The 14,154-nt window shown below is 47.1% G+C and overlaps 1 protein-coding gene across 1 annotated transcript in view; it reads right to left on the bottom strand.

The window, feature by feature from the left end:
* LOC142465448 (sodium/hydrogen exchanger 9-like) overlaps positions 1-13,763 on the bottom strand; it is a 174,134-nt gene extending 160,371 nt beyond the window's left edge. The window contains exons 1-2 of the mRNA XM_075569406.1: positions 13,447-13,763; positions 5,282-5,484 (exon numbers count right to left, since the gene is read on the bottom strand). Coding sequence (XP_075425521.1) covers positions 5,282-5,484; positions 13,447-13,615 — 372 coding nt within the window. The 5' untranslated portion in view covers positions 13,616-13,763. The remainder of the gene's footprint in view (positions 1-5,281; positions 5,485-13,446) is intronic.
* Positions 13,764-14,154: the final 391 nt, after the last annotated feature.

Genomic DNA, 14,154 nt, shown 5'->3' with positions numbered 1-14,154 from the left:
TGCCGCTTCGCAGATGAAGCTCACGAAGAATGAGAATGGGGGGAAGACAACCTGCTTCTCCCTTTTGTATTTGGAACCTTGTGAAAGCCACCTTTCTTGGAGGTTGAAGGGTAGCTTCTCCAGGATGGGTCTCACTCCACGAGCTGAATCTAGGGCGTTGAGACCTATTAAGGAATGGTCTTTCCTTGCGAACTCCAGTTCTTGCAGCAGGTCTCCAAGATCTCGTAACTTCGAGTAGTCTTTACTCGTGATCTTGGGGAAGCTCTCGATTCTTTTGAAGAGTGAATCCTCGACTGCTTCAGGGCTGCCATAGGTCTCTTCTAGCCTTTCCCACACTAGGTCCAGACCTACTTGGGGTTGATGTGCGTTTGCCGTCCGAAGTCTCTGCGCTTGCTCCCTGGATACGTTCCCCAAGAACTTAACTAACAGGTTGAGCTCTTCCCTTGCTGAGAAGTCCAAGCTGTCGATTGCGTCTTTGAACGTGAACTTCCACGTCCGGTAGTTCTCAGGGCGGTCGTCGAAGCTGATGAGTCCTGCGTGCACCAAGTCGCGCCGGATCATGTACTTGGCTATGTCTGTCAGACCTGAGACGTCGGCGCGTTTGCCCCGTTCTGAGGTAGTTGCTGGGACGGTCTGTGCGGTCGCCTCTTCCTTGGCGTGGACGCGTGATGGCTGCTGGCCAGTGTGAGGGGCTGTTTTCTCCCGCGTGGGTGTACCTGGATTACGAGCCTGTTGTGGTGCATCCGTGTGCGCTCTGGCGTGTGGATCACTGTTGCGGCTGTGGCTATCCCAGGCAGCGTGTGCCATTGACGGAGCAGCGTCTTCTCCTCGTGGTCCTAGCGAGTTTTCGTTGTCTGTGGTGTCACTCCCTCCGTGTTGAGATGGTGCGCTGGTGTTTACACTGAAGAGGCTCCTTACGTAGTCTTCAGTGCGTTGGGCTGGATCCTCTGAGGCTATCCGTCTGTACGGTAGCTCCCCGCCATCCTGTTGCGCGGCTGCTTCTAGGACTTCAGCTTGGGCTATGGCTGCGGCGGCTTCCTTCTCTTGATTAAGCGCCTCTAGTTCCGCATCAAATTCGGCTTTCTTACGCGCAGTGGCGGCATTTGCAGCGGCAGCGGTAGCAGTGGCATTCTGCTCCTCCTCTTCTATGCGCGCTTTTTCTGCCCTTACTGCTGCCTCTCTGCGACTATATTCGGCCCTGGCACGTGCGGCCTCTGCGGCGGCTCGCGCCTTGGTAGCGTTTGTGCTTGCGCTGGACGCGTTAGATTGCACTGATCTTGCTGACCTTGATGAGTGTCTGGATATGCTTGAGCGCTGCGATGCAGTTTCCAGCAAAAGGTCTTTTCTCTGGTCTTCGGCCTCAGTAATAGTGGTCTGCACGAAGCCGTCACGCTCCAGGTCAGTTGCCTCCTGCTGGTCGCGTTCGCTGAGGCTTTCCTCTGTGTTAATTCTTTTTAGGTAGGCGAGATATGTTTGTGACAGCATTTGGTAACGTTTGTGACTTGACCTCAATTGGGCTATAGCTTGCCTAATTTGTTTCTCCTGATCACTAGTGCTTGCAACGTTACATATTTCACGACCAGTGTCCTCCCAGGCCTTCTCTAACCTTTCGCGGTGTGCTTCAATGTCGCTCTCATATTTTTCGCGGGCCTTTTGTGTCAGTGTGACTGTCCGTTTAGGCCTTGCGCCTGCCTGCGCCTGTTGCAGATGCGCAGCGGTCTCTGTGTCTGAGAGATCGCTTTCCTGCGTGATGTCTGGTGAGGCTCTGAGTTCTGCCATGCTGTAGGTGTGTGTAGGCCTTTGCCAGTGCGTGTGGCGTGCGGTCTTTTACCTTGTCAGCGATGGGCGTCTGTCTCAGATGATGCCGAGCGGTGTCCTGCAGCGTGCAGCGTTGGGGTAGCTGTACTTACAGATGTCCGTTGGCTCCTCACTGTGGGGCTGAGCAGCGGGTGGACTCAGACAGAGAGAAAGGCAATTAGGTATTGTGAGAGAAGCACTGTTAGTTGCAAGGCTGTGTGCAGTTTGCTGTATAAAGCTTGCTGCCCTGTCTGGCAGAGTGAAGCTGCTGCTTGTCCTGGGGTGCAGAGACTATTCTGTATAGCATAAAGTCTTTGAGTAGTAGCTGCTGTGTGATTCCTTTGTGTAGTATTAGCAAAGTAAGGCTGCTCACTGTCTTTGCATAAAGCTGTGGTAGTTTGCTGTGTAGAGGCTTGTGGCTCTGTGTAGCAACGTGCTTGTGCAATGTGGTGAGAGACTGCTGTTTATTTATTTGCTACGTAAGCTGCTTGCTTGTATCTTTAGCATAAAGGCTGTGGGTAGCAGCTCCTCTGTGTGTATTTCCCAAGGCACACGGTCCTCTTTTTACTATTCTGAAGCCAGGGCACGTTGGTATGAATGGCTCCCGATAGCATTAACACAGTTCCCTTTTAAATCACTCCAAGTCCTGTAATATTTCCTCCACTTTATTGGGAAAAGGTAGCAGGGTACAGATGCTTGTGGATGGTGTGTATTGGTGATTATTAGTTAGGAACCGGTAAAAAGAGATGGCCTCACCAAGGGTTATAAACAGAGAAAGGTTCTTTACTCACTGTCTCCAGGGTTGAAAAGGAAGTGAGGTGCGGTGTGGGCAAAGGAAAAGTCTAGGGGCAGACCATGTCTGAACAAACAGGAGGGGGAGCAGACTAGCCCATTCTGGTGAGGATCTCAGAGACTGCTGTAGCAGCTCACTGATGTCATGCTCGCAGGCAAGGAGTGCAACATTGTTGCAAGCCACGCAGGCACAGTATGTGTCTGCAGACTCCATGCAGCTGGGAATAAAATCTGACAGGCAGAAACTGCAAAGGAGAGAGGGGGGTGAGTCAGAAATGTGGCTCTTGTTCCATAACAGTTGGCTATCCCTGTTGCAGAAGATGTCCTCTAGCAAGTGTTTCAGAGGTTAAATGTAGTGCATTAATAATGCATCTGCATCCATTACTAGTGTGGCATTAACATCCTGCTTTGCAAGCATGCAAGCGAAGCGAATATACACAAACTGCAGGGGTTAGTTATCTTCCGAGCAAAAAAAGATCCGACAGCAACAGTTTCCGCTGACTTACTCTTCACACAAAACAGGAAGTGAAGATTCAGCAACATATGGAGAATGTTGGTGCTTTCAACTGTCACTGTTTATTTATTTCTACGGCGTGTAAAAGGTGATTTACAATAGGGGTAAGAGACCATCATATGCTAAAATCTAATCATATTACCAAGTCAACTTATGCTGCAAAGAAAAGGAGAGTCCACCTCCAATATAAGCAGAGGGGGGAGTTGCAAGACGCAAGGGATTGTGGGACAGGTGATGTCAATAGGGAGGCATTAGCTACAGAAGGGGGTCACAAAAAGGTGTGTGGGTGCTCGCCATGGCCCAGATCCACAAAGGGGTGCTAAGCTTTAGGACTCCTCAGCGACCATTCATATGAATTAGGGGTTAAGGTCGGCTAAAGTTTAGCATCCTTTGGTGGGTCCGCGCTCGTGCTGGACGTGGCGCCATTTTCTTGGTGTCAGGTAACTGGTGTCCTGCTAGAGGCAGGGGATATAGTGAGGATATTACTGACATGGTTTATTGACTTCCTTAAAGAAGCAAGGTGGCTTTGTGCATCTATAAATGTGTGAGGAGTGATGACGTTTGATGGCGCCAGGGCAGCGAATGATAAAGCATGCAGCGATTCAGGAAAAGCATGCAGGAATTGTGAAGGCCGAGGAGGAGGGGCAGGTGGAGGAGGGGACCCGAGGGGCAGGAGGAAGAGGGGCAGGAGGAGGAACCCGGGGGCAGGAGGAGGATCCGAGTGGCAGGAGGAGGAGGGGACCCGAGGGCCAGGAGGAGGAATCCAAGGGGGGGGGAGGAGGAGGGGACTCTAGGGGCAGGAGGAGGACCCCAGGGGCAGCAGGAGGATCCAAGGGGCAGGAGGAGGAGGGGACCCGAGGGGCAGGAGGGAGAGGGAACCGAGGGGCAGGAGGGAGAGGGATCGAGGGACAAGATGTTGAATTTGAATCTGGAGTACAGAGTAAGCCATTGAAGGATTGGAGATAAAGGGACATGGAAGTTGTAGCATGAAAAGGTCAGATAGACAGGCCAGAGAAGAGAGAGACCGGCTAGCATCATTTGTATGAGTAGAGATGGGAAAGTGTGTGAAAGTGAAATCTAATAGGACTCCAAGGCTGGAGTATCAGGAGCATGAGGAGTATCAGGAGCATGGTGGAAGCGAGTGCTTGGGTATCAGAAAATGTTGAATGGAAGGTAGCACTGGGCCCTCAAGGTAGATACAGCAGAAACACAGTTAGTCATACAGTATTTAAGAGAACGGAAGAGGTCAGGAGAGAATCAGATGGTTTTGGTATCATCAGAACAAAAGGCAATACTGAAAATTGTTTTAGTTCACCAAGACAATAGGTGTAGGAGAACAGATCTTTGAACATAGCCCGGTGAGATTTGAGATGTGGAGAGAAACAGGTATTCAGAAATGAACCATTGGAGCAGGTGATCCATGAGAGTGCAAATATGTTGGAGGCATTAGAAGGTCAGTTACATAACGTAACAAGGCATTCCCCACATGCTCCTATAATGTCAGGTAGGGATTTTCTTCCATGAACTGAAATAGTGAGTCAGTAGGCAGACACAAAAACATTGTATCCTCTATGTCAGCGGTGGGCACCTGTCCTCAAGGGCCACCAACAGGCCAGGTTCCCAGGATATCCCTGCTTGAGCACAGGTGGCTCAATCAGTCTTTGACTGCGCTGAAGCAGGGCTATCCTTAAAACCTGACCTGTTGGTGGCCGTTGAGGACTGGAGTTGCCCTCCCCTACTCTTTATGAATTAAGTAGAAATAGCCGTGTTCGTTCAGTTGCGATAAATATTATAAGACAAGCTTTCCAGATTTCTCTCTCTCTCTTCCTCAGGTCAGCAATACTGATTTACAGAGATTGTGTTAAACCCACAGAGTATTGTGTAAATCAGTTTTGCTGACCTGAGGAAGAGAGAAAACTCTCAAAATCCTGTTTTATAATATCAATTGTTAGTCCAAATATAAAAAGGTATAAACTAATACTGAAGTACTCATGTACGCTATCCTATATATGGATGGCCGCATTATTGTACCGCTGCTGGATAAAGGGTCAGGATCTACTGAAAGTACCAACCAGTTTTACTTGTACAATAGGTTTTAACACTAATTTGTACCAGATTAGTTTCCCTACAGTTGTGCAATTAAACAGAGAGGTATAAAGAGTGTATTAGCTGGTTTACCTTTTGTAGCATGAGGTTACCCTGATGAATATTGACATTGCGCTCGCTGATTTCTCCTCTGTACTCATATTCATACACACGGTCTGTGACATTAATAAGTAGTGTTGACGGGTTACTTCTCAGCTTTTCACAGTCATATACAGTTCCACTTTCCAGCTCAGAGGGTTTCATAGCATAACGTAATATTAATCCCATTACCAAACCTGCAGATTAAAAAAAACAAAATGTATTAACAATTCAAATTAAATGTAAATCAAAGTACTGATCAGAATCAATAAAGCAACTGTCCGTTTATTTCGACAACATCTTCTGCAACAGCGTGTTAAATATATTCTGTTTGGCGTTCTCTCTCTCTCGAGTACTATACATACTGTATGGTACATACATCACAAGACTAAGTTACCCATCAAACAATTTTCCACGAACACGGAATGGTCAGGGGTTCAGCAAATTCTCACCTCTGCTCTACAGAACCATGTTGCTTTTAGAGTTAGAATGCATTCTGAATAACCAAGGACTGTATGGACCCTTCAGGCAGCCGTCAAATCATGTTGCCAAAGTGACATTGGGAAGTTTAGGATTTAACGGTTACCAGAATTTCGTTTCAGGTTTTTATAGCCGCATATCTGGAGATACAATGCGAAGGCACGCCAAAGACAATTTACTATACATGGGGTTCTAACAGATGTATTTTGTGTCTGTAAATTACTCCATTAACACAACTAGAACGTTTGCAGGAATTCCGTGATTCTGGGGTCTTGATGGAACCCGAGTTAATATTACATTTTTTTACTACGGTCCATTTTCACCTGATCTACTTTGTACTCAAGATGCTGGAAAGTGTATACCATTTATCATGCCTCAAACTCCTTACATGATTTCTAGCCATTTTACCTTGTAAGATAATTATATTCTCACATCTAAAAATGTATTTTGATTGGTATTTCAGTATGTTTATTACTCCACAATGCTAGTTTTTACAGAAGAAAAGGATGGGTTGGTTAAGCAACAGGAGAATGAGTGGAAAGGAGATACATACTAATCCATTCACAGAAAGTACAGAAGAACCTTCTCGACTGGTAGTAGTCAGTCATGGGACCAAAGGAAATGCAATGGAAACTTGGTTCTTCTTGCTGGGTACTCTATCCTAGGAGAGGCTGCAGCTTCCGACATACACCCATATATTTCGAAGGAGGACACACCAGAAAATAAAAAACATACTTTTATTCTAACTTATCAACATTTCGGTGTAGTTACAACACCTTCATCAGGTCTTGAAAACATTTATGTTAGTAAAAAAAAAAAAATGTATTCCCTAGAAATCTGGTGTGTCCTCCTCCTCCTTCGAACGTGTGACCAAATGAAATACACCTGCTAATACTAAAGGGGGTAATTCTATATAGCCCGAAGCAGCTGTTCTGGCGGTTTTCGGCCAAAAATCCCAACAGACTTCAAGATGTGGTCCAAGCTGATGACTTACAAACCAGTAAGTCTGAACTCAGTATTTGGGATCTCAATGAACTCAACATCCCCAAATTAGACTTGGGCAGAGGGGATATTGTCCGAAGAATGTCAGGGTGTACTGTACATTGAAAGTTCCCTGAGGAACGATTTAAGGACCCTTAAAAAGTTTATCAAATATTAAATAAACATAAATGAGAACGCCATAAGAGAGAGTGGGTTATACTTCTTACATTGCACTGAGAAAAACAAAAAGATGACAGACTTTGTAAAACTGGGCTTTCCAAGGCCACTTCTGATCTGAAAGTAAAATGTGCTATTTGTATATGATCCATCTTATCCCTGCGCACCTGCTTCCTCCTACCCTTTCCATCCCATGTTCATTTAGGGAAACATCACAGTATCGCTAATGACTAGAACAAGCCCAATGCTACACAAAACGCCAGTCCATTTTATAACACTCGCTGTAACAGTTACTACACGGACTCACCCAATGCCATGACATTGATTGCAAACGTTTCTGCATGCTAATGCTGTCCGCTCTTTCAGGGGGTTTCCTCTAACATTTGTCTCAACTGACTGTGTCCCTCTTGTTTTCAACAGTATTTCACCCACCGACATACAGTGTCAGAGCAACATACGAATAGTGTACTTCTTGTTTCGTAATCTGCTAGCGGAGAGGCACATCTCTTGTTCGTGCCGTGTTCCATATTAAATCAGTCAGCAAAGAGACATGAAACAGTGAACAGTGGTACAGTTCTTGCAATTCTCACAGTAGTGTCAAGACTGCTGGCTCCATTCCAAAACCTTCAAGATGGCAATATTATGAGGACGAGATGCTGAGCGCTCCATCCATTTAGAGCTCAGACAATTAGCCAGTCTTTTTAACTGAAGGCGTGTGAGCGTTTCTCCAGTTACTGTATATGCTGTTAGAATCCTGTCTGGATAACGCACTGTGTCTAAATTGCTCTTTGTGCAGGGTTGGCAAATAACCACACAAGCGAAACTCCGAAAACTTCCAATATCCTGCATAGCACTGTATAGTCACGTGCTTTGCCTCGTTCCTTTCTCCTGTACAGGTATTACTCTGACAGGCACAGTTTCAAACTCCTTGAATTAGAGGTCATTTACAGCGGCAATCCAAGCCGTTTTTTTCTCTTTTCATCGTAGGATTGAAACAGGGGGGTCTTCGGGCTGAACCCCACTAATTTGAGCTACTGGGACCCCCAGGTTCCGGAGATACTTTCCTCCGTAGGGGGTGCCAGTACCCGTTCGGCTAGCAGGGTTTATATAAATGGAGGCGTTTCAAAGATTCTGCGCCCTGCAGGCCAATAAGAAGCTGTGATGTCATCCGGTGCGGCTTCCTATTGGTCCACGTAATATGGGAGGTTTAAACTTTAAAATCCAGCTGTAACAGGGGAGTTATCCCTGTTCAGGTAATGTGCCTCTAATCCAGCAGTGTGGTGGTTAACTGCTGGTAGTCCATTAACAAACACCACCTGCCTGATTAGATGGCTTAGAAAAGCCTGTCTTTTGAGACAGGAAGAGAGACTCCTTAGCTCACACCTGAGCTGAACTTGGAGACAGAGCAGAGATTGTCCTTGACTCTCACCACTTGTCTTGAGCCCTGCCAGAAGAAACAGCAGAGCTGCTTTCAAGACACAGGGGAAACTTCTAAACCTGAACGCTGACACACCCTGAGGAAAAGGGAGCTGAACCAGGGACAGGGAAGATTTTCCCTCCAAACCACAAGGAACAGATAAGACTTTCATTTATGAGACTTCTTATATCTGCTTATTTCATGCTATATGTTTGGGGCTGGGAGACATGCTTATCTAAAGGAAGTGGTGGATTGCATAGTATTTCACTAGAAATACTCCCAAGTGAATAGAAGCTTTGTTTACCCCTTGTTTGGATGGTTTCCTGATATTAAAGCTGCAGTTCAGTCAATATCCTGCATGTGTGTTTTTTTTTTAATAAATCAGTTCTGTAGTAAGAAAAAATACTTTTAGAATTTTCTGTTTTTAAAAAAACAACTTTGAAAGACCAATTTTCTTGTTTTCTATTTTAACAGCCATTTGCTAATGCACTGCCCCTTCATGTCCTGTCACAAGCCCTGGCACACCCCTTTGTCAGCCCTGCCCTCCCTCTAGCACTTGTAAGTGCAGGAGTGCTCATGAATATTCATGAGCTTCCACTGACTGACAGAAGCAAATAAAAACATATGCCAGCTCTAATTATGTCACCAAATTTCACCTATCAATACATGGAGAACGAATTGACCTGCAGCTATACAGTTCTTTAGGTAATTAGAGATTGCCCACATAAAACTATTGAAGTAAAAAAATAAATTAAAAAAAAAAAAAAAAAGACTGAACTGCAGCTTTAAGGAAACAGGCGCAATAAAAGGCTTATTTAATTTCACTATAATCAGTCTCCCTTGCATACCTCTGTGAGTGTCCGCCTACACCAGCTATCTCAGCTGAAGCGGCTGCGGCACCCCCTACGGAGGGAACTAGCTCCGCAAGCAGGTGGTGCCCTGAGCTGAAATTAATGGGGTGCAGCTCCGGAGACCCCCTGCCTCAAACCTTGGATCGCTAATTTAAATATCCAGAAACACTATTGATCCTGAAGAAGTGTAGATTTGTTGCATGTGGTTACACCCTTTCAGTGCCAGATGCGGTACATTGCGATCCCGCCTTGGAGAGATCAGGTTATCGGGGGGGTCCTCTGCCATTCCGACTGCCTTCCGCCTCCCACAGGAGCCCAGGACACCATCTCCCCTAGAAAACAGGCTGAACCGAACCCCATGGCGTGGTGGCTACATCATGGGCACTGAAAGGGTTAATGAGCAACAAGAACAGCTGCAGTAACCAACACAAGGGATTTTAACTAGGAGGTGGCATGTAACGGGACATCCCAAATAGGGAAGATGGAAAAATGTGGCACGAAAATACGTGGCTGTATTGACGAGCAACAATAAATAGACTGGTGCAGGGGCGGCCAACTCCAGTGCTCAAGGGCCACCAACAGAGAAGATGTTCAGGATATCCCTGCTTCAGCACAGGTGGCTCAATCAGTGGCTTAGCCACCTATGCTGAAGCAGGGATATCCTGAACATCTGCTCTGTTGGTGGCCCTTGAGCACTGGAGTTGGCTGCCCCTGGACTGATGCAGTCCACGTAACAAATGGCATACACAGATATTAGCAGAGCCAGCAGCAGTGCCGGGTATACGAGCAACGCAGTCAGTAATGATGCATATTAAAGGGATTTATAGAAGTCAACCTATTCACCAGAAAGCAATACTTGCCCACGCCCGTCCCTAACAGATTCAATCGCTTTGTCCCATTCCTGCTGCTTTCTTACAACTTCTCTAATGTACTCTGTGCTCTTCTACACAATCACAGCACAAAGATCCGTTAACATCTCCAATGTTGGTTAAATGAAATACTCTAAACTAGCTACATGTTTATCTATTCAAATAAGGCACCTCTTGGCCACATCGTCAGGAGATGTGGGCAAAAATAATGGCCCATTATGTGGAGTAGTGCATAAAAGCATAGAGTGAGGTACACCAGATGTGGACAATCAATATCTCCGGAGCATTACCAATGCTTGGAAGCTCGTTATACCGTCATCCAGGCTCATAATGGTGTTTTCAGCCTGAGCCGTTTGTAAATTAGTCATTGAACATTAGCGCAATCAATAACTTACCGGTGAAATATGTATCTTGGACATCTGAAGATCTGCGCCTAACTCTATACCAGGGGTGGGCAACTCCAGTCCTCAAGGGCAACCAACAGGTCAGGTTTTAAAGGATATCCCTGCTTCTGCACTGGTGGCTCAATCGTTGGCTGGCCAACTCCAGTCCTCAAGAGCCACCAACAGGCCAGTAATTAGGAATATCACTGTTTCAGCACAGGTGGTCTGATTGAGCCACCTGTGCTGAAGCAGGGATATCCTTTAAAACCTGACCTGTTGGTGGCTCTTGATGGCTGGAGTTGGCCACCCCTGGTTTATACAGTTGGCAAAAGAAAGCAGCATTGCAGGTGTATGTCAGGCAAACTACGCTTGCCAGTTCCACAGAACATATCCCAACTCTGAAGACTGTCACATGTTACACCAGGGGTGCGCAAACTTTTCTTGCTGCGACATCCCCTGCCTGCTCTCCTCCGTTGCTGCACCCCACCTTATCTCGGTGCGGCGGCAAATGACGCTGCGGAGTCGTACGACGTCACGTGACCAGCGGCATCATTTGACGCGACGTTACCATGGCAACCGTGATGTCAAATGACCCCCGCAGCGTAATTTGACGGCGCGTTGCCATGGTTTACGCGTCCTGAAGCCGGCTGAACCTCGGTAAGTAAAGGATGGAGAGAGGGAGAGGGAGACAGACTGCGGCCACGCTAGCGCCGTTTGTGCGTCGCTTGCCGAGTTTAGTTTCTGCAATTTAAATTGTCCTGTCCCCGCACGCTCTCCCAAGCTTGGCGCTTGGGGAGACAAAAAAAAGTGAGTTTGAAGCACGCGCAACAAGCCCCCAATGCCCCAACGCGCGCGCTTGCATGCATGAGCGCGGTCAGCAACAGTGGCTCCACAGCCTGATCAAACGAGACAGTCAGTGAGCGTGCCTGTAGTGTGTCCATACCGTAACAGTCACTCCCCACCCCCCTTTTTTATTTTGATATACTGTTAAGATACTGTATAGGGAAAGACATCCCGATGACAAAAGGTCTGTTTCATCTCTCACACACTGCCACATAAATATTTGTATATAACCCACCCCCCACCCCTGTGCTTCTTGCACTAGTTTTCCCGTTGAGTTTGCAGTGGAGAGCTTTTAATAAACAGGCCCTATTGTTAGAACTGGGGAATGTGGCCCATATTCACTAAACCGTGCTCTTCCACACGACACCTTTCCGCTGCCAGCAACCACTTTCTGGCCCATTCAAGTAAATGGAATAAAAACGGTGTCTCCGGGCCCTGGATAAATATATAGGTTCTGCAACGGAAGAGGATTCCCTGAACAAGGTGGTTGGTGTTGGCTGCGGACTTGATAAACGGTTCCCATTGTTACGTATTCGCAATATTACTTGCGACGGTGCAGCGCCTCCAACGTCTCTGCGTAATACACAACGAAGCTAAGCATCGTCATGGAAAATGGAGCCCCGCATCATCATTATGATGCAGCACTCCACTCTGGTCGCCATTTCCTACTAAGGCCGCGCTTATAGTGCTGGCGACGTGACCGATGACGTCACCCATCGCCAATTGCTAGAGTTGCACTTTAGTTTTGGGCGACAGCCAGCGACGTCCTAAAAGGGGCGGGCAGAGGCACGAGGAAGCTCCTGATTGGCCGCAAGGGGAGACCGTCGCCAAAGAAAAAAATCAAATAGCAGTGACTACCAAATTTTTGGTAGCACCGTCGCTCCGTTACTTTGTCGCCGTCACGTGCACTATAAGCGCTCGCGACGGCGACAATGCATTTGTTTTGCCGCGACGGCACTATAAGCGCAGCCCAACTTTAAGAGATCTCTTCCTGCCCTTTCCAACACTGGGTTTATTTTTAAGGCCTGATGATAGATTAATAGAGATGGCCGGAGCTTGGCGTACAGATGTTAACGGAATCTGCCAAAAAAGAATGTTTGTGTGTGCTCCAAAAATGAGAAAGTGCGTCAACTTGGCGTAAACTCTTTAAAAAAAATTGAAGTCTTGCAGTGTTAGCGCAGAAAAATGTACGTAGCACCGCCCAGATGTTTAAAATTAAAAAAAAAGTATTGCTATTATAAATATTATTACACTAATCTATATGTACTAACACTAGTTATAAAAATACACAAAATTCTGCTTTAATTTCAATTGCATCAATCACGTATTCAACATAAAGCGTGCGTCAGCTATTTGATGCGTCATGTAGCAAGTCTTTCGTACACACGGTGCACATTTTTTTCGAAGGTCCGCGTTACCGTTTACCACCGACAGGTTGATGCACAGCATTTTTAAAATCCAAATCTAAGCGCGAGCGCCATGTGTCCTGCTCCTACACGCGTGCGGGGGAGGGGGTGCATTGCGGGTAGTTGAGCGCGCGGGTAAGTATAGGTTTTTTTGTTTACCTAAGCGCCGAACGCGGGTGAGCGGGGACTTACATATATCTATATATGTAAGTCCCTGCCTCAAGCGCCGCCCGCTCAACGCTAGCGGGGACTTAGCCTAAGACGCGTGTAGGAAATAGTTCTACAGCTATTTATTTTTTTGCTGCGCTTGCTAAATCTCCTTATGGGACCCACAGGATGAGGGAAGAAACCAGGCATCTCTCTTCCTGTCTGCAATCCCTATCCCCAATTCATAAAGGAATGGGGGGAGAAAATAAAAAATAATACAGGTAATCGTCGCTATCCAACGTTTCACTTTACAATGAACAAATGGCAACCCCGAGGGCTGTTTTCCGACGCCGGAATGCGTTATCCGACGCTCACCGCCACCGATTAACATGGGACTCCCTTTACAACGGTTTCACTATCCAGCGCTACTTCCAGAACAGATTGCGTTGGATAACCCGAGGACTGGCTGTAACCCTTTAAGCTGCCACATTATTAACCCCTTCTGGGTTTTTCCATGCCCCTGTCCTTGCTCTGCATGCTCCCTGTGTACTTAGCCTGAGATTCACCCCCACAGGTCACACTCAGTGATGATCACTCACACTCACCATACACCATCGCTCCTCCGGTTTCGTGCAGGAACCGAAACCTGCGGTTTTTAAAGAGCCAGATGGTCAGGATGGTCAGGATGAGCAGAAAGTTAAAGACCAGCAGCTCCAACGCTCCCTGGTGCTGCAGCACGCCCAGTACCCGGGCCGATCTCTTGTGTGTCTCCATCCCCCACCCTCCTATACCGCTGCTTCCCCGCAGGCTAATGGCACAAGGACTTAATTCCGTGCCAAGCTAGGGAACCCGCACATAACGGCACCTACAGGAGGGGGCCGATCTGCCTGGCGCAATTACAAGCGCCTGCCTCGCGGGGCACGCTGGGAGTTGTAGTTCTCTCCACCGCGGTGGCAGGCACACGGTGGCGGCTTCGGGACTACAACGCCCACAACTAACCCTGGGGACACGCCTTACAACAGGCAGCCAGGTAGAGAGTGGCAAGGTGATGGTTACCTGGGCATGGCGGTGGGGAGACTTCCCTGGAGTTATGTAATGTCCTGAGTACTGATATTTTGTTGTCTTTTTGCTGATGCAGGTTGTTGCAGGCTGTGGGAACTTTTGATTGGGGAGAGGGGAGGGGGGTATTATTATAGGTTATTATTTTTATTATCCTTGGGCCAGGGTTTGTAGGATCAGAAAAGTAGGTCTATTGTTTTGTAGTGGAACTCAGAGCTCAATATAGTGATTTATAAAATTATTAGTTGGCGTTG

The sequence above is a fragment of the Ascaphus truei genome, chromosome 14 (assembly GCF_040206685.1).
Source record: "Ascaphus truei isolate aAscTru1 chromosome 14, aAscTru1.hap1, whole genome shotgun sequence".
In the NCBI taxonomy this organism is placed as follows: Eukaryota; Metazoa; Chordata; class Amphibia; order Anura; family Ascaphidae; genus Ascaphus; species Ascaphus truei.
This window is presented reverse-complemented; position numbering and strand designations above follow the sequence as displayed.